The following is a 25,805-nucleotide window of genomic DNA, read 5'->3' as shown; positions in this document are numbered from 1 at the left end:
AGTCTTATAGAGGGGAAATCAAGTCTTGTTTTCAGAAAAATGCATCAAAAGGAAGTGAGTTTTTGTTTAAAACATAAAAAATCTGTCATTGGGGCAAGAATTTTTTTTATTTTTCAGCTTTTTTAGTCTATTTTCCTGACAGGAGTCTGTTCTTAGTGGTGTTTACAGCTCAGATAGGGTGATAAGAATTTTTTTTTTTTTCAAGTGCATAAGTAACTTCAATATTGTGCATTTATTGCATTTTAATTAACACGTCATGAGAAACTAAAGCAGAAGAGGAGCAAAAAGTCAGAGACGTCTGTTTAACACATTATGTTTACATAAAAACAACCTTTTCTCTTTTTCATCACCACTAGGCTGGGGCAAGCAAAGCACAATAATTTATATCAAAATCTATATTATTTGAAATTCATAGCAGCAGTGATTCATCAAAAAGAATCAGGTTCTTTCGACAATAATCAGGCACTGATTATTCACCCAAAAATTAAAATTACCCCATGATTTACTCACCCTCAAGCCATCTTATAGGTGTATGTGACTTTCTTCTTCGAGACAGACAGAAACAGAGTTATAAAAAAATTATCCTGGCTCTTCCACATGGCTCCAGTGGCTTAATAAAGGCTTTATGAAGCAAATCAATTGGTTTTTCTAAAGAAAATATAAATTTTAACACTTATCAAAATATGCAAAATATGGAATATGAAGGTGGTCTACTTGAAGCTAGATATTTTACTTTACGAAGTTTTAAAAAATATATAGGTAACACTTTATTTCGATAGTCCACTTTAGAAATTCTACTAACAGTAAGTAACTTTGCAACTATATGTCAACTAGAAGTTAGTAGAATACAGAGGTGGGTAGAGTACCCAAAAACTGTACTCAAGTAAAAGTACTTATAGAAATATTTACTCAAGTAAAAGTACTAGTCTGAATAGAGTAAAAAAGTATCGGATAAAAAACTACTCAAGTAGTTAGTTACTAGTTACTTTTGGTCATATACTGAATATCTATAGTCTATTTTTATTTAGATATATAGACCAAATGTATGTAATGCATGTGTATGGGTGTGTGTATATATATATATATATATATATATATATATATATATATATATATATATATATATATATATCAGCCTTTACTCAAGTCTTCAGTGCACATAATCCTTCAGAAATCATTCCAATATGTTGATCTACTATCAATGATGTTTTTTTTTTTTACTTTCATTCATCAAATAATCCTAGACAGAATGTAACAGGTTCCAAAAAATATTAAGCAGCAAAACTGTTTCCAGCTCTGGTAATAAATCAATATATTATAATTATTTTTTGAAGGATCAAGACTCTGAAAACTGGAGTAACAGCTGATGAAAATTCTGATTTGAATTACTGAAATAAATTACATTTTAAAGTATTAATGTACATTTTAAATATATATATATATATATATATATATATATATATACGTATAAATAACCTCTGACACAGAGAAGAGTGAAAACGAGAGTTACATATGTAACTACGGTTCTAAGAGTTCTGAATGACCGCCAGAGGCAGTGCTTCCCACTAAATATTATCTCTCTTGCTCATGCACAGGTCGAGTCTAATAACAACAAAGTCATCACATGACCAGGTAGGTCACGGGGATCCCCTCTATTTAACCCCGTGACATCCTGCAAACTGTCTCAACAGAATCTTCTCGCAAGACTCCGAGTGACAGGGTGCTCTGGCAGTCATCCAGAACTCATAGAACCGTAGTTACATACGTAACTCTCGTTCTATTTCGTTCTTACTGACCGCCAGAGGCAGTGCTTCCCACTGGATGGCTCATAACAACAAGGTCATGAGGAGGCTACTCCTAACCTTAAGCTGAAGTTGAGGGTCCCAACAGGACTGCCGTTTCCATAGCACCAGGGGTGGCCACATTGACTCTGTAGTATCTGGAGAAGGTATCAGCGGAAGACCAATTAGCCTCTGCACAAATGTCCATTAGAGGGACACCTTTTAATGCTGCCCAAGACGTTGAGATACTTCTCGTCGAATGGCATTTTATGCCGGCTGGCAATGTCATGTTGTTGGCCTTATACGCCTGGACAATGGCCCCCACCACCCAATGTGACAACCTCTGTTTTGACAGAGGCTGCCCTTTTCTTGGCCTGCCGTAGCAGAGAAAGAGTTGGTCTGACGTCGCAATTTCTTTGTGGCACTCAGATAGCCCCAAAGGGCTCGCACTGGACATAATTGTTCCGTTGGATTGCTATCTTGTGTGTCAGCCACAGAATGATTGAGTGCTACCAACTCAATTGGTTGATTCCTAAATGACGTTGAGAGCCTTTTTGGTAGGAATGAGGGGTTAGGCCACAATGTCACCATTGTTCCATCTGCATTTCAACGCATACAAGACGTATTGGTTGACAATGCGTGGAGCTCACCAACACGTTTGGCTGACGTTATTGCCAAAAGGAATCCTGTCTTTATTGAAAGCCACTTCAGGTCACAATGCTCCATTGGTTCAAAGGGGTGTTGTGTAAATGTTCTTAAAACCAGACTGATGTCCCATGAGGACACCCTAACAGTTGGAGCAGGGTGCAATCCCTGAGCACCTTTCAGAAAGCGGGTGATTAGAATATGTGACCCTAGTGATTGATCATTTATCTTTACATGCTGGGCAGAAATTGCAGCCACATATAACCTTAGGGTAGAGGGAGCCCTGTTATTGTCTAGAAGGGACTGCAAAAAACATAACACCATTGGCAACGGGCAGTGGTCTGGGATAAACCCTCTTGGTGTACACCAGTCCGTGAAAAGCTTCCACCTACAAGCTTAGATATTCCCGGTGGAAGGTGCCCGAGAATTCAGGATTGTGTTTTGCACCTTAACATCACAAGACTTCAACAGTAACTCTGGCTCCTCAATGGCCAGACACAGAGCTGTAGCCGATCTGGGCATAGGTGCCAAATCTGCCCCCTGCCTCCTGGGAAGGCCCCAGGGCTCCCCATTGAGAAGCCGGCATATCATTGGGAACCTTACTGGGATTTCCCAACATCTGTGATGGTGCATCCCTCGGTTGCAGATTCAATATTAGAGACTTAATCTGGGCAAACTCTGAGGTAAAAACCTCCACTTTATTGGCTAAAGAATCATCTCTATGTCTCTTACTGGTGGAGACACTCACTGCTTCCACCCTCTTCCTTTTAGCTGTCACTTTTCCCTGCCGAGGCACATCTGAGGTCAAGAGTGCCTCTACTGCAGCTAGTCTGGAAGTTCTCCATTCCCACGACATAGTGCTACAATTCATACAGGCATCATGAATGAGACCCTGCTTCAAATGTTCCAAGCCTAAGCAGGATGGACAGCAGTCATGTCCATCGTCCTGCTGTAAGGTGGCCCTGCACATGGTGCATGTCAGGCTAAGCTGTTCCATACTGCCACAGCAGTGCTTTACTGAACCTCAAGCGAGAACACTCTGGGTGCTACAAAAAACGGTAAGGTACCGAATTTTATTATTATTTTTTTTTTTTTAACAGCCAAACTAGTGTTAATACTTACCCCACTGTTGATAGAAGTAACAGGTAGCAGTACAAAAAACAGAGCGAAAAAACTCGTATATAATGCAACTGCAAGAAATATAATATATGCCTATATCATAGAAAAACAAACAAAAAATAATTCAATTTGTCATATTCATAGCTACCTATGAAATTATAAATATATATATTACTTACCTAATTGAATGCTCTATATGATTACCACCAGCTGCAGTGCACGCCGCGGTCTGTAACGAGAAATATATTATTGTTCCTGGAGCACACACGTTCTTACAGTTCGCTATAATTAATCACTATGGCTTTTCTATGGAGCGAAACCACTCTGAGATGCCATATTTACACGTTTCATAAAAGAAACCACATCCGATGCTTATGTAAGCAACTTACCGCGCTCTGGCACCGATCGGAATAAACAGACGTGTTCCGACAAGGTAAGTTTGTCTTCAATCCGCCGCAGCCTCTGGAGGACGCACAACGTGCAGCTCCAACATAAATGATTGTTACGAGGCTGTGAAAGACGGAATCCAAGTATTCTTAAGTTTTTCCTTCGACCTGCAATCTTTGCACGTATGCGAGAAGATTATAGGGACAGTTTGCAGGATGTTACGGGGTTAAATAGAGGGGATCCCCATGATGTGCCTGGTCATGTGATGACATTGTTGTTATTAGACTCGACCTGTGCATGAGCAAGAGCGATAATATTCAGTGGGAAGCACTGCCTCTGGCGGTCAGTAAGAACGAAATAGAACTCCTCACACGACTGAACATCTAAGCATAACAAACCAAATGCACATTGACGGATCTTCTGTCTATTCTGCAAAATGTAAACAAATGTATATTTCTGCTAGTATATTTCGATTCTCAATGTCATAGATTATGTTGGATAATGTGCAATGGTCAAAGTAGCCTAATAATGTAATCTATTAATTATGCATAAAAACCTGTGTGTTTACTTAAGTAACAGATATAGGTGTCATGCCATAACATATTTTTAATATGGCTGACTTTATATTAAATGTGAATTTAACATTGAAAGGTAAAATGATATAAAAACTGCTACTAATATTTCATTGTACAGAAAGAGAGCAAATAACATTTACATTATCAAAGATAATTTTCACTGACAGTCTAGAGTTCAATCACTCTCAAAAACTCCCATTAAAATCACTGAAACTGTTAACACTGTGAAATCAATATCTTATTTAGAGATTCGTACACACATCTGCAATTTGCTGTTATTGACGAGAGAATTCGCCAGAAAGAGGTATTCAGTCAGCGAACGAGTGAAGGAAGCATCAGCGTTAGCGATGACTCATCTGAATGCCTCTGATTGGCCATTGCATTCATAAGCTCAACAGAATCTTGTGGGATTGGTTATAATGCACAGCACTGTAAGAACGCACCAGCTAGCGAACACAGATCTGAATTTAGCAGCTGATTATATGACTCGCTGAACGTTCTCACGCTGGTGTGATTGTATCAAATATAGAAAATATTAATCTGCTATTTTTTGTGTTTTGTAAGCTGCATTCAACTTGGCTCCCCTCTGTTATAAGTTGTACGTACAGCAAACTAATGTCATTGTGGTATCGTGTACTGTAATCGAATGTAGCCTAAGTTAAACCTGTCGAACTGTAGACAGCACATACAGTGTTCATCTAATAAAGATCTTCATCGGTAGTAAACAATAGCCTTTGCAAATCTGCTTTCAATTAAGTGCAGATCCAAAGCCACATCTTCAATGCTCTTGATGTTCTTAAACTTTCTGTTACAACAATGAGAACTGCTTCAGGCGACTCAGCACAGGTGGCAGGGAACTGAACGAATCATTAAAACTGATTCACAAACCAATTCACTGGTTTGCCAACTGGTTTGATCAAGCTTTTGAACACAATTGACTCAAAATAATGAATCATTCGCGCAGCCCTAATCTCGGGCTGGCAGGATTTGTAGGTGGGGTGAGTGCATGTACAGTTCTCTCTCCACCTTCAATACCACAACTTAGGTGCCCTTGAGCAAGGCACCGAACCCCCAACTGCTCCCTGGGTGCCGCAGCATAAATGGCTGCCCACTGCTCCGGGTGTGTGTTCACAGTGTGTGTGTGTGTGTTCACTTGCACTTCGGATGGGTTAAATGCAGAGCACGAATTCTGAGTATGGGTCACCATACTTGGCTGAATGTCACATCACTTTCACTTTCGATAATGAGGGCTTTACAACTGCAGTGAGCTAAATGAACTTACACATTTGTGCTTTTAAAAATGCTTGCACAATGGAAAACGAGTGCAGAGACTTTGGAGTTAAGTCTTTAGCCTCTTTGTTAGTGTTCCTGTTTTTATAAGTTGAACTTGATCTTGACTCTGCGTTTTAAAATGTGGCATGAGAAAATGAAAAAGCAGATGAAGCGCAAGATACAGAGACATCTGTTTAGTGCATTATATTTAGATAAAAAGTAACATTTTCTATGAGTCACAGCACCTGTGTAATCCCTCCAGGTCCTAACCTCCCTACTCCAAGCGGGAATCGAACCTGGGTCATGGGAGGGGGCCACAGACCACAGTCTCTCACGACTATCACTAGTGCGCCTCTTGAGGTTTACCTGCACAGCTTTCTACCAGCTGTCTTCCATTACACTCATAGGGATCTAGCTACCCATCTCCAATCGGGTCTCAAACCTGGGTCGGGTTTAAAGGGAACAAACTGAGCATGGGATAGGCTCACAGGACTATTGATGGGGGGAGTCTGTCAGGTTACAGCTGGACTTGTTTTAGGGGTACAGGCTACTAATGGAGATCAGGTTACAAAACAAACTAATAGATTTCTGGAAAACATCATATGTAGCAGGTTACTTGGATAAATGTGGTAGTGTTTGATATATGATTATATCAGATTACATTCTAGTCAATTATTACAAAATAAATCTTTCTGAAAATGCAGTATATACATTTGAAGAATTCTAGCCAGTGTATGATCACTAGATATTGAACAACAGTTAATTGTTTAAGTGTTTAAGGAAGGAGTTCACAAGTGTGTTTCGTTTGTTTGAAAAAAAAATCTATAAATAGTTCTCTCTCTCTCTCTCTCTCTCTCTCTCTCTCTCTCTCTTTTAAATTATACCACAGTGGTAATTTGTCTCTCTGTCCCCAACTTCAGATTCAGTATCAGTTCAAAACAATATTACAGAATGTCCCATTGTTCCATACGGCGAGAGAGTGGACTGCTTCCCAGATCCTGGCGCTTCCGAGGTAAGACACAGTGGAAATGGCCTGCATCCCATACAAACTCTCAGGAAGCTTTGCTAAATTTGACTCGCATCCTTACAGCAAAAATGCTTGGAAAGAGCTTGCTGCTGGAGCCCTGTGAATGAGACTAATGTCCCCTGGTGCTTCTTCTCCAAAAACCATGGCTACAGTGTGGTCAGCAAAAGCCAGCCTGACAGCACGCGTGAGTTCAGTCTGAACTGAGAATCTAAAAAATTTACAAATCTTCTTTCCATTGCAAAAGTTTTGTTTGACCATATATAACACAGAGGTGTCCTGCACAGTTTAGCTCCAACTTGCCTCAACACACCGGCCTGGAAGTTTCTACTATGTCTTGTTATACCTTGATTATCTGCTTCAGGTGTGTTTAATTGGAGTTTAGCTAAACTTTGCAGGACAGTGACCCTCCAGGAGCAGAATTGGACACCCCTGATCTAGCAATTATAGACCTCATGGAAAACGTTTGTTTTGCTGTAGATATTGAGGCCAGGCTGACAAGAATGCATGCTCCTTCTCTATTTGGGGCTGACATTAAAGAGTTGATCTTCTTCGCTGAAATGCAGACTGAAAACCGTCTTCGATTTAAGGTCTGTTTAAAAACTGACACAAATAGCAGAGGCACCTTATCAATATGAACACTTCTATAATGGCGTGCAATATTCTTTTTGTCTTCCAGATCACAGATGCAAACCAAGCCAGGTTTGAGGTTCCTCACGAGCACGTGCAAGCACCTTCCAGCCCTCCCACTGGACCCCTCAAATATAGACTAGAGTTGATCCAGAAACCCTTTGGACTGAAAGTTTGGAGAACATCTCCTGAAAAACTCCTGTGAGACGCTGATTTCTTATGGATGTTGTTTGTAATAAAACATCTCTCATTAGAATAACTACCCAGTGAGAAATAGGCCTTATTTCCAAAGAATAAAATGATTTGCCACATTATTATGAAAATGCTGTTTTAACTGTTGTTTTCTTCTCAAGTCATTTGCTTTTACATGACCGTAGTCAGGTCTGTACAGTATGTGTGTTGCAAAACAATTTTGTAATCTTTTATCTGATAAAAAGCCTGTATAATGTTTTTATAGTGGATTGAGCATATATTGATATTTAATAAGGAATGTATCTATATAATATGCTTATTAATCTAATTTGTAGTGAAGTTATTTTTACAATGAGACAATGCATGTGAACGATTCTTAGCTGTCAGTTTAGTTGTGGCTTTACAAATAGGAAGTTGATCTTTTTGGTGAACCATCTATCAGTATTTTACCTTTTATTCATGTGGTTAGGGTGCGCATTTTCACTCTTTTTACACCCCTCTATATTTGAGGGCATGCTTGAAGGGTCAGTGGATCTGTTCTTGACAGATTTGATGACAACATCCCTTCCTCTCTCGCTCAGGTTTGACACAACCATTGGGCCGCTGATTTTTGCGGATCAGTACCTTCAACTCTCTGCTAAACTACCCTCTCACAATATTTATGGACTCGGAGAGCACGTCCATCAGACCTTCCGCCATGACACCAACTGGAAGACCTGGCCTATCTTCACAAGAGATGCTTTTCCCAACGGAGTAAGTCATAATGTTCAGATCATTTGCACAAATATTTTCACTATTCCAAACCAGTATGACAGTGAAATACAAAGTTTTAGTCATGTTATAAAATAATATATTGCCCAAAAGCATCATAAAAGAAGTAATTTGAATGAAGTCATTATTCACTGATAACTGGCACAACTGGATCCTTGAGTCAGTGAGTGTGATTTATCGAATGACTCAATTAGAACAACTCAGTAATTAGCTCTACTTTTCTGAGGAGATCTGGGTTTTCAACATTTTCAGTGATTAAAACTAGACTGAGGCTAAGTCCACATGAAGCCGGAGCTTACCCCAATCCGATCTTTTTTCCCCTCATTTAAAAATTGTTGTTGTTGTTGTTGTTGCTCTTACGTGACATAGCGGTGTTTGACTAGGGTCAACACGTGGGATGATGACATTATCGTTTCAGAAAATATACAAATGGCCCCGTCCACACGAAAACGCAAAGATGGCGTTTTCAGATTTATCCACTCTGGGACCCAGTTTCAAAAAATAGCGGTTTCACTTTCTGAAAATGCCGGATCCGTGTGGGCGAAATGTCTATCAGATAAAAAATGTTGTGCATATTCACAGAAACACGTCTCCGTGTGGACGTGGTGTGAAAAGGGTACTCTCCTATTGCTCATTGCCATTTCATCAAAGGCATTGGTTTATCATCACTGATTGTCTACAGGTGTTAATCCTTAACCTCATTAGCTCTGTCTATAAAAGCCTGGTTCACACTAACATTTACTGTGAGGTTTTACAGTTTGTTATGCTACATCTTTGAACATTATTCCTGGTTTCTTTTATCTTGGTTTTTGGTTTCTCTGCCTGTAGTGATGGGAAATCAAGGCTTTCATGAAGTTGTGCTTAAAAACAGTTCATTACTTGAAGCTTTTAACACAGTGTGTATAAGCGACATCTGATGGCCAGACTTGGTTTCTCCAACAAATTTAACAAAACAAACCAGCTGTCCCGACCTTTAGATACTGCATGAAGTTCGAAGCTTCAAACATCATCAATCACGTGGTATTGTCATTTCGATACAAGCATTGGCACAGGATGTGATACAAAAGTGCTTTGAAAACTACATGGGAGCCGCGGTACCTATCGTCCCATCAATATCTGCCTGATCACCCTTTTTCTTTTGGTTTATATATTGTGCTCTGTTGGATTGACTGCATGTGTTTTGATTTACGATTCTGGATTGTCCCAATAAAAGTTGCCTTTGGATCTCCTGCCCAAGTCTTGGAGCACTTCGAAATAGTTACCATGAATTAGCATGTTTTAATAGGTTTTACTATGTGTTACTAACATTATTTTTTTGTTTCCATAGATTTGTATTTTGCCACCATCTTTTGCATTGTTGAAAGGATGTAGAGCACTAAGCATAAATAATCATGTTTAAGCATTTTGCTAACAAATAGCATGTTGCTAGCGTAGTTTAGCGTGAATCATTATGTTGTTAACATGATTCAGCACAGCATTATTAGAATGACTTAGCATTTTGCTTGCACGATTTAACACATTTATATCACGAATTAACATGTTGTTAATAGGGCCGGGCGATATATTTAACGATATGATCATGCGCATCTAGTCAGTGAATATGGTTCCCTGATTACTGCTAAATCGCCATCACCTGCTTTTAAATGGAGCGGCATTTAATAGACAGAGCCGTAGATCACTGACAAGCTACGCAATATCACATTCATTATCCCAGATTAATCGCCTTTGATAATGAACGCGATATTGGGTAGCTTGTCATTGATCTACGGCGCATGATCATATCGTTAGATATATCGCCCAGCCTTAGTTGCTAACATATTTTAGCATGTTGATAGCATGTTTTAGCACAATACTGTTACCATGTTTTAGCATTTAGCGTGAATTAGCATGTTTACATTTTTAATGTTGTTAACATATTTGAGATGTTGGTAACATGTTTTAGCATGCTGATAACATGAATAAGCATGTTACTAGTATGTTTATGTTGTCCTAGGTCAGTCTATCAGTTTTTCTAGGGATAGGCAGCTTAAATACTCTATAAGTCTTATTGTACAACAGTTTTTACCCCCTCAATGAAAGTCAGTGGGACTTTTGCACTTTTGATGGTCAATTTAATAAAAATCTTAAGTCTGAGTCGAGTTTGTCAAGTCAACATAATTATTGCATGATGTTAGAAGACTTAAGTTTAAGTGCATGATTCAAGTTGACAACTACTATAATATATTTTTTATAATAAAATCTATAATCTGTAATAACTTTTATAATACTTAAAATATGATGAGACATATATGTCCCAAACTGTCTAATTAACTGGTTAAAATGTTTAAATTTGGCATTACAACCCTTAATGTCTTTTCCACCCCAGGGCACACACAACCTGTACGGCCACTACCCCTACTTTACATGTCTGGAAGATGAGAGCGGCCAGTCCTTTGGTGTTTTTCTCATGAACAGCAATGCTATGGGTAAATTCTGCTGTGGACTAAAGTCATAATGATGTCTGTTGTTTTTATTTTATTATCATTATTATTATTATCATTATTTTGGAATGGCTGCTTCTGTTGACTTTTATCAAATGAGAGTTTTAGTTGTTTATATCTGTCTGCTCTTGTCTGTGTGCAGAGGTGACAGTCCAGCCTGCTCCGGCCATAACCTACCGGACTATCGGAGGGGTTTTGGACTTCTACATCCTGGTTGGAGACACACCAGAAGCAGTAGTGGACGAGTTCACACAGGTTAGCGTTGTGGAAAAATATAAATAGAAACACCAGCATCACTTGTGGGAGAAATTTTAAGCATTTGGAAATTATTTTTCATGTTAGAGACACAGCATGGTGGACAGGACAACACATGCTAGGACATGTATATATATATATATATCAGTCAAAGGTATGGGATCAGTAAGATTTGTAATATTTTTTTTAAAGAAGTCTCTTATGCTCATAAAAGCTGCATTTATTTGATCAAAAAAAGAAAAGAAAAAAAACCTCTTGCAATATGTTATTACAATATAAAATAATGTAAATAATTCTTTAAAATGTAATTTATTTCAGTGATGCTAAGCTGAATTTCCATCAGCCATTACTCCAGTATAATGTGTCCTATGATCCATCAGAAATCACTCTAATATTCTGATTTACATATTTTAAATCATAAATCATATTAATCATATCATATTATACATATCACTTAAAATCATTCTAATATTCGAATATCCCCAATTAGATTTTAATGTATATTAAAATAGAAAAAAATTTTTTTTACACCATAATAATATTTCACACTATAAAATTTATTTTGATAGTCTACTTTAGACATTCTACTAACTACACGTAACTTTGTAACTATGTCAACTACATATCAACTAAATCTCATCATTTACAACTACATCTCTACAAACTCTCAGAGTAGACTGTTAGGTGGGTTTAGGATTGGTTGAATAAGTTGACAAAGAAAGTGTTAGAAGATATTAACCAGACAGTCTACTAATACTCTTTTAACTGCTAGTTGACATGTAGTTGAAAAGTTAATAGTAGAATATCTGAAATGACTATCGAAATAGTGTTACCAATTTTTTTATTGTTGATCCAATAAATTGCAGCATTGATGAGCAGAAGAAACTCCTTTTAAAAACTTTTCACTGGTATTGTCCAGTGGGTCAAAGACATTAAGATGACTGCATCAGAAGAAATTTACAAAAGTGATTTTATGTCCATAGGAAGCACATTAAAGGTGGGGCTACAACAACAATTTAAAGCAGCATTACACTTATCGTTTTTATGTTTAAACCCCTTTTTTGTCTTTGACCAACATATATTGCTTCTATAATCCTTTATTTTACAGATTATTTATGTATTGGTACAAATTTAATTTATATTTTGTCATATTAACATATTTATTATATATTTATTTTTTTATTAAACTTATATCAGGAAATAAAATTAGTTATCTATTAAAAAGATAGTAAATTAGGCCAATTATTTGTAATGATTTCATTTCCATGGTTATTCAAGCAAGGAAATTAAATGTCATGAATCAAATGAACTGTTGAGTTAGAATGGGACCTCAGATTGAGATCGCAGGATGTTTGTTAATTTAGCAGAGGCAAGGATACATAAACCATAGAGGGGAAATCCCCCCGGGCAAATCACACCCTAAATATATATACCGTATTTTCCGGACTATAAGTCGCACTTTTTTTCATAGTTTGGCTGGTCCTGCGACTTATAGTCAGGTGCGACTTATCAAAATTAATTTGACATGAACCAAGAGAAATGAACTAAAAATGAATCAAGAGAAAACATTACCATCTCCAGCCGTGAGAGGGCGCTCTATGCTGCTCAGTGCTCCTGTAGCCTTTACTGAAGACATAGAGCACCCTCTCGCGGCTGGAGACGGTAATGTTTTCTCTTGGTTCTTGGTTCTAAATAAATGCGACTTATAGTCCAGTGCGACTTATATCTGTTTTTTTTCCTCATCATGACGTATTTTTGGACTGATGCGACTTATACTCAGGTGCGACTTATAGTCAGAAAATACGGTACATGATGTTAAATGAGTTTACTGTTGCTTTATATCTCTCCAGCTGATTGGCAGGCCTTTCATTCCTCCATACTGGTCTCTGGGTTTCCAGCTGTCTCGCTGGGACTACGGCAGCCTGGACGAGGTGAAGAAAGTCGTGGAAAGGAACCGACAGATCGGCATTCCATATGTAAGTGCCAGGATCAGAAGGATGGTCCTTGCTTTGTTCTACAATCTTTTGATTTCACCCAGCAATTCAAATCCACGATCAAGAGCCTGGAGCAAAGTTTACCGATTCATAAAAAATAACTCCACACTTGTGCATGCATTTAGAAGCGTTTAACACCTTATGGTGGGGCTCTATTTTTTTTTTTAACAAAGAGGGCATTTGCATGTCAGGATATTGCATCACCTGATTAGAATAAAAAAAATTGGCTACTGATAGGAGAATCTCACCATTTGCTAATGGCTGTTGGAAGTCAAGCATTCAAAAAAAACTAAACAGACCATAGTTAAGCAATATTAGAATCAGAATAAGAACGGATGAAAAGAGGCTGACGGATCTGATTTCAGTGTAATAGCGCAGGAAGAGAGAAACAAACAACCTGAAAACTAGATATAAAAGTTTGTAGAAACCCGTATGAAGGTTTGAAAGTTTAATAAGCTTTAACTTAAAAAAAAAAAAACATTGCTAGCATGAATTAGCATGTTCCTTTTGCTTGCATGTTTTTTAACACTACTAGCATTTGACAATGCAGCATTTTCTGATACCACTGTAAAGCTGCTTTGAAACAATCTGTATTGGAAGAAGCGGAGTGTAAATAAAGGTGACTTGACTCTGCTAGCAGGAATTAGCAGATTTTAGCACACATTGCTAACATGAGTTGCATTTTGCTAGCATGTTTTACCATATTGTTAACACGATTTAATACTTTGTTCACATAAATTAGCATGCCAATAGCATGATTTAACATATTGATAGCATGAATTATATAATGATAATGATAGCATGGATAGATTTAAGAAATATTTTGTATGTCGTAATTACTGTAACCATGAGATTCTGGCACGTAACAAGTATTTACGTCCTAGTAGATTAAAGTTTGTAAACTGGCTGTTTTTTGAAACCATGTGGTCTTTATACCACCTGACCACTACAGATTCATTTAGACACTGATAGCAGTGCCATAGAAACACATAATTCCCAGTCCAAGGACATGAATGGTTCTTAATATAACTTCACATGTTATATAGAAGGGAGTCACTTGTGCTTCAGCCTGGTTGGTGCTCACGGAACAGGACACAATGTTCAAGAGAGGAAACCCAAGGTCTAGCTAGGACCAAGGAAACAGAGCACACAACATTTTTATTAATAATTTATTAATAGAAAATGACTAACGTTTCGATGCTCATGCATCTTCTTCAGAGTCAAACAATGAATGGCAACATACAGATTTTATAGCATTGAAGTTCAAATCATTGGCCACAAGCCTAGATGGGTGTGGTACATAAATTAATTACTCATAATTAGGCAGGAACTGGGCCTCTCATGTTTTTTATAATTCACACTGTTTTACACCCGAGTGCCTAATTATGATTAATTAAGTGATGTACCACACCCATCTAGGCTTGTGGCCAATGATTTGAACTTCAATGCTATAAAATCTGTATGTTGCCATTCATTGTTTGACTCTGAAGAAGACGCATGAGCGTCGAAAAGTTAGTCGGTTTTTTTTTTTTATTAATAAATTATTAAAAACGTTGTGTGCTCCGGTTCTGTTTCCTTGGTCCTAGCTAGACCTTGGGTTTCCTCTCTACAACTTCACATGTTGTCATCTCGATATTAAAGAAATTATGTGGTGGCTTGAATGCAGCATAAGCATGGTTATAAAATGCTTTATTGTTCACATGAAATAGCATGTTGCTAGTATAATTTTGCACATTGCTAACATGATTTAGCATTAATTGGCATGCTGTTAGTATGTGTTCACTTTGCTAGCATGATTTAATATGTTGTTAGCATATTGCTAGCATGAATTAGCATGCTGCTGGTGCTTTTAACCTCAGTGTTCAAGAGCCACTCTAGCGATTGATGCTGGATACTGAGTTCTTTAGCCTCCTTGTTAGAGCACCCGAATCCCATGCAGATGGGCCCAGGTTCGAGTCCCGCTTGCAGTGGGTGGTTTGAATCAGAATGTCTAGATTAGCATGTTTAAGAGTGCAACTTCCATAATTAAACGTTGAAGTGAAACATGATATTAATGAGAAAAGGATTGACTTTCAGCTGAACCATAACTGTTTTGTGTTTCAGGATGTCCAGTACACTGATATCGACTACATGGAGGACAAAAAGATCTTCACCTATGATATGGAGAAATTTAAGGAGTTGCCTCAGTTTGCTGACTACATGCATGAGAAAGGGCAGAAATACATTGTCATATTGGTGAGCCTTTGATTTTCATGCTGAAGTGCACAGTTTAATGGGTTTTGAAGTTTCTAAAACTGAAAGTCCTACATTTCACCCCCTTGACCACCTCAAAACATTTTCTTCCTGGTAGGATCCTGCTGTGTCCACAGGTAAAAGGCTAAATGGACCTTATGAAGCATTTGACCGGGGACATGCAGCTAAAGTTTGGGTCACTGAACCAGACGGGAACACACCTCTGATAGGAGAGGTAAGATCCTCCAAAGATACTCCTGATTGTGGCATTATAATGATTAATTGTCAGTATGGTTTGGGATTGATAACTGGTGGTTCTTCTTCATAACAATAACTGAACTTCAATGATTTCCATGATGTTGGTCTTAGTAATTTTTTTTTTTTTTACACTGATGTGGCCACAGAAAATCGTAGGAACAAAAGACTTATTGTTAAACATAACTCTCACATGTCACAGGTCTGGCCAGGGGAAACCGTGTTTCCAGACTACACTAACCAGGCTTGTGTTGATTGGTGGGTTGATGAAATTTCACGTTTCCACAAAGAAGTCAAACATGATGCTATCTGGATTGTGAGTGACCCGCAGAGATGAGCCCTATCATTTTTAACTGATCTTCCAAATCAATACTACATAACACAATATTTATTAGCTTGATAAACATCTCCTCTAGAGTACAATATACACCACAAAATATTTAAAACTTTTTTCCCCTTAAGGACATGAATGAGGTGGCCAATTTTGTACAGGGAAGCAGCAAAGGCTGCGTTGAGAACAAACTCAACTATCCTCCATTCATTCCACGTGAGTTTGAAATGAATCAACAGCTGGATTTATTCATAGCAGATGCATAACCATCCATCCTCTTAATTTCCATTTGACTCTATAGGTATCCTTGATAATCTGATGTACAGTAAGACCTTATGTATGGATGCTAAACACAAATGGGGAAACCACTATGATGTCCACAGTCTCTATGGGTACTCGATGGCCCTGGCCACTGAGAAGTACGTGTCAGTTTTTCCACACTTTGAATCCAAATAATCTCTTTTGTGATTGACTGATGCTGCTTTTGAGTCTTGTCAGAATGATTCACACAAATTGACATTACAACAATGTTGTATTTACAAGTGGATAGCAATATCATTTGTTCCTCAACACCCTTCTCTCAATCGGCTAAACTATGCTTATTTAGGCCACCCTTGTGTCTTCCCAACACCCTCCTGGATGTCATTTTATTGTGGTGCCAGAGTTACCCATTGCTCTAATATTATGTTTCTGCTTCCAGGGCATCGAGAGAAGTGTTTAAGACAAACCGTTCCATGGTTTTTACCCGTTCATCCTTCCCCGGGGTGGGCAAGTATGCTGGGCACTGGTTGGGTGACAATGCCGCCAACTGGAATGATATTAAGTGGGCGATACCTGGCATGTTGGAGTTTAACCTCTTTGGAGTCCCTTACGTAAGTGGTTTGACTCCAAGTAAAATATCTTTTGCAACATGGGTAATGGATGGTAGACACCAGCCACTGAGAGGCATTTAGATAAAGACTTTGGTTATGTTCGAGTTCCAATAGGAAATTTAGTGGGCATTTGGACTCAATGGACTTAGCTGTCAGACATAATGACAGTTTCAACTGATTTTTAGCCTTGTAATCCTCTGCAAACAAACATTAAATGATTTGACCAGACCATAAGACCACATATGTTAACCTTAAAAAGCATAGATATGTATAGGTAGATGCCTTGTTAGCAACTTTCTATGAGTGTTATACATACAGGTACATCTCAATAAATTAGAATGTCATAGAAAAGTTAATTTATTTCAGTAATTCAACTCAAATTGTGAAAGTCGTGTTTTAAATAAATGCACAAGTCTTTGGTTCTTTTAATTGTGATGATTTGGCTCACATTTAACAAAAACCCACCAATTCACGATCTCAACAAATAAGAATACTTCATAAAATCAATTTAAAAAATTTTTTTTGTGAATTTTTGGCATTCTGGAAAGTATGTTCATTTACTGTACATGTACTCAGTTTGCACTCAAAAGCATATTCCGTTCACTTTGGAAGCATGTTTGTTTTCACCTATAATATGCATGCTCTCAAACTAACATCAGACTTCCACAACTGAAAAAACAATACAGATCACCTTTAAATTTAAAGGAAATTACTGATCCATCTTTGTTTCATATTGGTGCCTATGTATAAAATAAATTAGCCACCTTGTAAAAAGATATATGAATTGCTTATGAAATGTTAAATCACAAATCAGACAGTTTCGTCTGACTTCATATTTGATGTTTTTATTTGCACAATTTTGATCTAATTTGATTGTCTATGGAGACATTTGCCAGATTACTGGTGTCTTTTTCCATATATAAAAGTCTTGAATCCCCATTTGATCTTTATTTAATTGTCTAGATTTTAGAGAATCATTTGAAATAATAAAGAGTGATTTTTTTTTTTCCTCCTCTGGAGAGAATCTGAATCTCATGATGTTTTTCTGCAGATTGGCGCAGACATCTGTGGGTTCTTTGATGACTCGTCAGAGGAGCTTTGCAGACGTTGGATGCAAGTCGGTGCGTTCTACCCCTTCAGCCGTAACCACAACGCGCAAGGGTTCAAGGTGTGTGCCTGTGCTATTCCATAAAGTCAGCATCAATCGGAAGTAGTCATTGTCTTTTTTCTCTACTGTGATGTCTATCCGAGGGAAATGACATCTGAAATGAAAGGACTTGATTTCGTCCTTCAGGAATTGATTGCACAGACACTATTTAAATGCACAGACACTATTTAACTGAACAGAGATGACATAACTGAATCCAATGATGAACTGCCTTTAACTATCATTTTTGCATTATTGACACTGTTTTCCTAATGAATGTTGTTCAGTTGCTTTGACGCAATGTATTTTGTTTAAAGCGCTATATAAATAAAGGTGACATTGAATTATTGGAAGTTGGGCTGTTGCTAACAAAATTGAGGCAGATCTGAATGCCATTTTGTAGTTAGTTGTGGGAGGATTTCTCTCCACTGGATCCACCGGTGACACCCTAGCATGAAGAAATTTTATTATTTATTGAGGAAGATGATGACAAGTACAATCAATGACACAAAACATACGTAACAGCGTGCGAGAGAGACTAACTGAATAACTGAGCACATCCTCCATCTTAAGTCATGTTCTAAGAGTAAAATTGTGGTGATATCCTTATATCCTTTACATTTTTAAGGGTAGTGTACTCCCCATGCTTGCGTCAGCACTGATCAATGTATTGATTTCTATAAAGTGAAGCATCAGCTTCCCCCAGCATTTACCCTCACGTCACTAGATCCACCCTTAATCCTTAGCATGTGACCGGAAGAGAAGATGAGTCATTTAGAGGGGAGGGGAGGTTAACGTTTTTGATTAAAGATTACTAGGGCAAATTAATTTTGTATAAAATAATGAAATGCACAGATAAATTATTTATAATAAACTCTACAGTTTTACATTAAAAAAATAAGAATTTTAAATTTGTATTATTTTAAGGTGACTTTAAACACCCATAACCACCCAGTCACGAAGTGTATGAAGCATGTTGCTAGGCAGTGTGTTACAAATGTGTCCTCTCTTTTTGAATGCTATTTGTAGAAGGTTTATTTTTTCAAATCATTATTGTGAGATTGGTGTTAGAGGAGCAATCAGACCTCCGCAGTGAGAGTTTGAGAAGGCAATTGAAGATGAATGGAAAATTATGATATTGATTAAATTAGATGAGTACGATTTGACCTTTTAGTCAGAGAACAATCATTCCATCACTGTCTCCACTATGATGAACATATTATCAGAATTTCTTCTGTGCCTTTCTAACAGGACCAGGATCCTGCATCATATGGTGCTGACTCTCTCTTGGTGAAAACCTCCAAGCATTACCTGAACATCCGATACACCCTCTTGCCATACCTCTACACTCTTTTCTACAAGGCCCATGTCAATGGAGAGACTGTATTGCGTCCCATGATGCACGAGTGAGTTTGTGAATATTTCCAAACAGCAGTGTAACAGTTTCAGCCTCACCTGCTTTTTAAGAATATTTTCCCATTCTGCAGGTTCTATTCCGACAGTGAAACCTGGGGAGTGCACAACCAGTTCTTATGGGGAGCACATCTTCTCATCACACCTGTGTTGGATCCTGTGAGTGAGCACACACACACACACACACACACACACACACACACTTGTTGGGTTTCTATGTTTTCATGGGCACATATGGTTTTTACACTGTACAAACCGTATATTCTATCCCCCTACACCAACCCTACAACTTAAACAACCCTTCACAGAAAACTCAGCATTTTTATGTTTTTTAGAAAAGATACATTTTTATGATTCATAAGCTCATTTCCTTATGGGGACCAAGAAACATAATTCCCTTGGAATTTGCTGATTCTCTTTATGTCGGCTTCTTACACTCCTATATCTCTCGAATATTCTCTCTTTCTGACTCCTGAAAAGCCATGACAGGAGGACCTTATCTTTCTGAAAAATGACCACCCATGACCCATGATGGTCTACCTGTTATTTTAATGAATAATCTTAATTACTAAACTATCAAAATAATGTTTATCATTATGTTTAGCAAATTTTCCAGTTTGTTTGTTTCAGGGTGTTGAATATGTGGAGGCCTACATTCCAGATGCCATCTGGTATGACTTTGAGAAGGTAAGACCATCCTCTCAAGCCACAGTAAATAATGGCAGAATGTTATGTGTGCATATATATATCTCACGATTAATCACATCCAAGATAAAAGTATTTGTTTATATAGTAAATGTGTGTGTACTGTGTATATTTATTATGTATATATAAAAGCAGACACATACAGTGTATATATTTTGAAATATTTACAGGTATTTACATGTATATATTTATATTCATGTAATTAATGTTATATATATAATTTTTTTTTATTTTGGATGTGATTAATCGCGATTAATCGTTTGACAGCAATATGGGTTAATGACATGACATTTATTTTTTGTGTGTCCATATTGTTTCATTAAACTTAAAAGGGTTAAAATCTTCAAGTCTAACATGTCTAGTTTGAATTCATTTTGAGAGATTATTTGGGGGACGATTACAAAAATGTCAATGTGGTGTAACCGTAAATACTTCACACCAAATAGTTGATCTTATTTAAAAAAGGTGAAATTCTAAATCAATAAATTCTCAAATTCTCATGTGCTTACATAGGTGTCTATGATAATGCCTGTCAAATTTGATTTAAATATAAAATGTCAAATGGTGTAAATGGTAACTTATAATACAAGCCTTTTTGTTAGGAGCCAATTTAGTCACATTTCCCTGGTTTAGGATGATGATTAACCATATAAACAAACCTAAATAATATAATTTACCTATAATATTTTGTTTTAGTTTTTTTATTGAGAATTTCATCTTTTTTCAACAAGATATGTTGTTTGGTGTGAAGTTTTTATGGTTACACCACATTGACATTTTTGCAATCATCCCCTAAATATTCTCTCAAAATGAATTAAAAACAGCTATTTTAGACTCGGTCTTCAAAAAAGAGAATGAATCCAAGTGATGTACTTTTTACATTTACTTTTAAATTTGAACCCTTTTTAATTTAATTAAAACAAATGGACACAACAAAAAAGAAAAGTCAATAATGTCGTGTCATTGACCCATATATAAGGGTCAAAGGCAAAAAAGGTTTTTCAAGCATTAAAACAATTAGTGTAATACAGCTTTAAATTGGTCTTGGTTGTTGTTGTTTTTTTCTCAAAACATTAGAATGTGTCCTGTTATAAATTGTAAGTAAATTGTTTGACATTTTTACCCTGATTTGCAGAAGACACCCACTAAAATGTCATTCAGTATAGCAATCTTTTCATGCATATTTTCAACAATCTATTTATGACATATAAAAACAATATTTACTTATACCCCAAATAATAATTACTTGTAATTTCACATTTTTAAACTATCTATCCTAGGTTTTACCCATTTGACAGCAAGACTTTTTAAATAATTTAAAATACAACTAATTTTAGTATGCTCACTTATTCTTTATATATTTTAATGCATACAGTACATGTCAGAATAGGTATGTTGTTTAAATCTTTTCATCTTTTCTTTTCTTGAGTGTGTATGACAATGCAATTTTTGGTTTGATTTACAGGAGGAACGGATTACCGATCGCAAAGAAAAAGTTAACTTGAACCTGCCTGCTGATAAACTTGGTTTACACCTGAGAGGCGGAGCCATTCTGCCCGCACAAAGGCCAGATGTCACCACTACATACAGGTAATGATGGGACTCCAAAAAAGAAGAGCTGCCTGTAGATTTCCCCTAAAACACATATCATCTTTAATGCTTAAAAGTGGCCACAAACAAGAATCCCGACTTAAAAGGATCTGTTTTGTGTCTTCTCTTGATTTTCGGTACGTTTGTATCCCCTCAGTCGACAACATCCCATGAGACTGATCATCGCTCTCGATGACAACAATGCTGCATCAGGAGAGCTATTTTGGGATGACGGAGAGTCTCGAGGTATTTTGGAGGAACTTGCTATCAATTTAAAGTTGTTCACTTCACCATCAGAAACAAAAATTTACATTATACAGGACTCAATAGCAAGATTGTCAGAATAACAGATTTTATACTATGGTTTTATTTTTTATTGTTACTTTTGGTCAGAACTAAATGTGGTAACATTTTACATTGAGGTTCAATTAGTTAACAGTAGTTACTCTTTTGACTGACTTAAACAATGAGCAATACATTTCTTACAGTATTTTTTTTTCATCTTTATTAATTTTAATGTTAAATTTTCATTGTTAACTTTCTAATTTAAAACATGTTAAAACATGCTAGCATCATACTAATTAATTCTAGAAACATTTTAAAACATGCTTGGAGCATGTTAAATTATGCTAAGAACATGCTAATTCATGGTAATCATGCTAGCAATGTCAAAAACAAGCTAGCAACATGTTAATTCTTTGCTAAATCATGCTAGCAACAGGCTAATTCATGGTAATCATGTTAGCAATGTCAAAAGCTAACCACCTTAATCCATGCTTACTCACGCTAGCAAAATGCTATATAATGCTAGCTGGATTTTAAAGCAAGGCAAGTTTATGTATATAGCACATTTTGTAAACAAAGGTAATTCAAAGTGCTTTACATAAAAGAAAGGAAAATAATAAAGAAGAAAAATAATAACAAGAATAAAACAAGCAATTTAAAAAAAAATTAAATTATAAAAAAAATTCCTTTTTTAAAATGAATTTAAAACCGTTGAAAATGAAAATGATTTTACATAAAATAAAAAAAATAAAAACAGTGAAAATATAGTGCAATTAGTTCGGACATTGCACAGTGCTCATTCAATAAACGCACAGCTAAACAGATGAGTTTCAAGTCTAGATTTAAATGTGACTAGTGTTTTAGCACATCTGATCTATTCTGGAAGCTGATTCCAACTGCGGGCAGCATAGTAACTAAAGGAGGACTCCCCTTGTTTTGTGTGAACCCTTGGTAGTTCTAACTGACTCGATCCTAATGATCTGAGTGCTCTGTTAGGTTTATATTCAGTGAGCATATCTGAAATATATTTCGGTCCTAGGTCATTTAGTGACTTATATACGAGTAAAAGTACTTTAAAATCAATCCTAAATGTAACTGGAAGCCAGTGTAAGGACCTGAGGACTGGTGTGATATGCTCAGATTTTCTGGTTCTAGTCAGAATCCTGGCAGCAGCGTTCTGGATGAGCTGCAGCTGTCTAATGGTCTTTTTGGGAAGGCCGGTGAGGAGCCCATTACAATAGTCCACCCTGCTGGTGATAAAGGCATGAACAAGTTTCTCCAAGTCTTGGCTGGAAACAAAACATCTAATTCTTGCAATGTTTTTAGATGATAGTATGCTGATTTAGTTACTGCTTTGACATGACTACTGAAACTAAGGTTGGTCTCCAGAATCACACCAAGATTCCTGACTTGATTTTTAGTTGTTTGACCCCTAGAGTCAAAGTATGCATTCACCTTGAGAACTTCATCTTTGTTTCCAAATGCAATGACTTCAGTTTTTTCCTTGTTTAACTGAAGAAAGTTCTGGCACATCCAACTATTAATTTCATCAATGCATTGGCAGAGGGAGTCAATGGGGCTGTAGTCATTTGGAGATAAGGATAGGTAAATCTGGGTATCATCAGCATAGCTGTGATAGGCAATTTGGTTCTTTCTCATTATTTGACTTAGTGGGAGCATATACAGGCTAAACAAGAGCGGTGCAAGAATTGTCCCTTGTGGGACTCCGCATGTCATGGATGTCCACTTAGACTTATGCTCTCCTTGACTCACATAATAGCCTCTCCCTTCTAAGTATGACCTGAACCATTTGAGTACCATCCCAGAAAGCCCGACCCAGTTTTTCAGTCTCTCTAGTAGTATGTTATGATCGACAGTGTCAAACGCAGCACTGGGATCTAGCAATACCAGCACCGATATTTTGCCAGAGTCACAATTTAAGCGAATATCATTTATCATGATCATATCACCGCAGTCGGTGTATGAATGAGTGAATGTGAGGCAACTTGTAAAGCGCTTTGGATGGCCATGTGGTCTGTTGAAAGCGCTATATGAATGCAGTCCAGTCCATTTACCACTATCATCTTAATGAGTGCTGTCTCTGTGCTGTGATGCGGTTGAAAACCAGATTGAAAATTATCCAGGTACCCATTTGAGTTTAAGTATTTGTTCAGCTGATTAAAAACTTGCTTTTCTATAATTTTGCCTATAAAAGGAAGATTAGATATTGGTCTAAAATTGCTCAAAATGGTGTTATCAAGATTGCTCTTTTTCAGGAGGGGCTTAACAACTGCAGTTTTTAAGGAGTTTGGAAATGTCCCAGAAAGAAGTGAGGCATTCAGCACTTCTAAAAGATCTGCTTCTAAGCAGTTAAGCACACTTTTGAAAAAAGATGTGGGAAGTGTGTCAAGATAGCAGGTTGACGATTTTAGGTGCTTCACTATGTCTTCCAGAATTTTGCTATCAATTTCTTCAAAAATAGACATAGTATCTTTTTGATATTCAATTCAATTCAAGTTTATTTGTATAGCGCTTTTTACAATACAAATCATTACAAAGCAACTTTACAGAAAATTATGTTTCTACAATATTTAGTAGTAGCTAGTAGTTTGTGCACGTTTGACAGGATTTTAGAAAAATAAAAATAATAATAATAATACAAGACGTAGTCAGCTAGATGATGAACTATCAATATTATTAATTAATAGTAATTATAGGATGCAGTCACACATGTAGCAATAATTGTTAGTTCTGTTTGTTGATTCAAGGTTAGCATCATCTGGGGTCCTCTGAGGGTCAGCATCATCTCTTCTCAGGTGTTCTGGATCCAGACTGGAGCTTGTGTAAATCCTAGTTACCACGGGATGTAAATCCCGTGGCAAAACATAGAAACAAAATAGAGACATCATTAGCATAGCTGCTGATCCAACAAAGTAAAATTAGTTTAACCCAAGCTAAAGAATAAAAATGCAGATGCAACTACACTCACAATTTAAGAGATACATTATTCGAATGCTTGGCGAAAGAGATGCGTTTTTAATCTAGATTTAAACAGAGAGAGTGTGTCTGAACCCCGAACATTATCAGGAAGGCTATTCCAGAGTTTGGGAGCCAAATGTGAAAAAGCTCTACCTCCTTTAGTGGACTTTGCTATCCTAGGAACTACCAAAAGTCCAGCGTTTTGTGACCTTAGGGTGCGTGATGGGTTGTAGCGTGGTAGAAGGCTAGTTAGGTACGCAGGAGCTAAACCATTTAGGGCCTTATAGGTAAGTAATGATAATTTGTAACAGATACGGAACTTAATAGGTAGCCAGTGCAGAGACTGTAAAATTGGGGTAATATGATCATATTTTCTTGACCTGGTAAGGACTCTAGCTGCTGCATTTTGGACTACCTGTAGCTTGTTTATTGACGAAGCAGGACAACCACCTAGAAGTGCATTACAATAGTCCAGTCTAGAGGTCATGAATGCATGAACTAGCTTTTCTGCATTAGAAACAGATAACATGTTTCGTAGCTTGGCAATGTTTCTAAGATGGAAGAATGCGGTTTTTGTAACATTGGAAATATGATTTTCAAAAGACAAATTGCTGTCTAATATAACACCCAGATTTCTGACTGTAGAGGAAGTAACAGTACATCCGTCTAGTTGCAGATTGTAATCTACAAGATTCTGTGTAGTGTTTTTTGGTCCAATAATTAATATCTCTGTCTTATCCGAATTTAATTGGAGAAAATTATTTGTCATCCAATCTTTTACATTTTTAACACACTCTGTTAGCTTAGATAATTGGGAAGTTTCATCTGGTCTCGTTGAAATATATAGCTGAGTATCATCAGCATAACAGTG

General features: G+C 37.0%; 1 protein-coding gene across 2 annotated transcripts in view; it reads left to right on the top strand.

Moving 5' to 3' along the window:
- Positions 1-25,805, top strand: part of LOC132104571 (sucrase-isomaltase, intestinal-like) — a 75,622-nt gene that overhangs the window by 12,364 nt on the left and 37,453 nt on the right. The window contains exons 3-22 of one of the 2 annotated variants that reach the window (XM_059510138.1): positions 6,730-6,791; positions 6,870-6,990; positions 7,284-7,393; positions 7,483-7,634; positions 8,207-8,378; positions 10,762-10,861; positions 11,019-11,131; positions 12,982-13,107; positions 15,229-15,360; positions 15,476-15,592; positions 15,815-15,928; positions 16,075-16,159; positions 16,245-16,362; positions 16,644-16,815; positions 17,867-17,983; positions 19,214-19,368; positions 19,450-19,534; positions 20,006-20,062; positions 21,546-21,670; positions 21,828-21,916. In XM_059510138.1, coding sequence (XP_059366121.1) covers positions 6,730-6,791; positions 6,870-6,990; positions 7,284-7,393; positions 7,483-7,634; positions 8,207-8,378; positions 10,762-10,861; positions 11,019-11,131; positions 12,982-13,107; positions 15,229-15,360; positions 15,476-15,592; positions 15,815-15,928; positions 16,075-16,159; positions 16,245-16,362; positions 16,644-16,815; positions 17,867-17,983; positions 19,214-19,368; positions 19,450-19,534; positions 20,006-20,062; positions 21,546-21,670; positions 21,828-21,916 — 2,322 coding nt within the window. Of the gene's footprint in view, positions 1-6,699; positions 6,792-6,869; positions 6,991-7,283; positions 7,394-7,482; positions 7,635-8,206; positions 8,379-10,761; positions 10,862-11,018; positions 11,132-12,981; positions 13,108-15,228; positions 15,361-15,475; positions 15,593-15,814; positions 15,929-16,074; positions 16,160-16,244; positions 16,363-16,643; positions 16,816-17,866; positions 17,984-19,213; positions 19,369-19,449; positions 19,535-20,005; positions 20,063-21,545; positions 21,671-21,827; positions 21,917-25,805 lie in introns of both variants that reach the window. The other variant, XM_059510137.1, reaches the window with a different exon arrangement.

This window comes from Carassius carassius, chromosome 25 (genome assembly GCF_963082965.1).
Source record: "Carassius carassius chromosome 25, fCarCar2.1, whole genome shotgun sequence".
NCBI lineage: Eukaryota > Metazoa > Chordata > Actinopteri > Cypriniformes > Cyprinidae > Carassius > Carassius carassius.
This window is presented reverse-complemented; position numbering and strand designations above follow the sequence as displayed.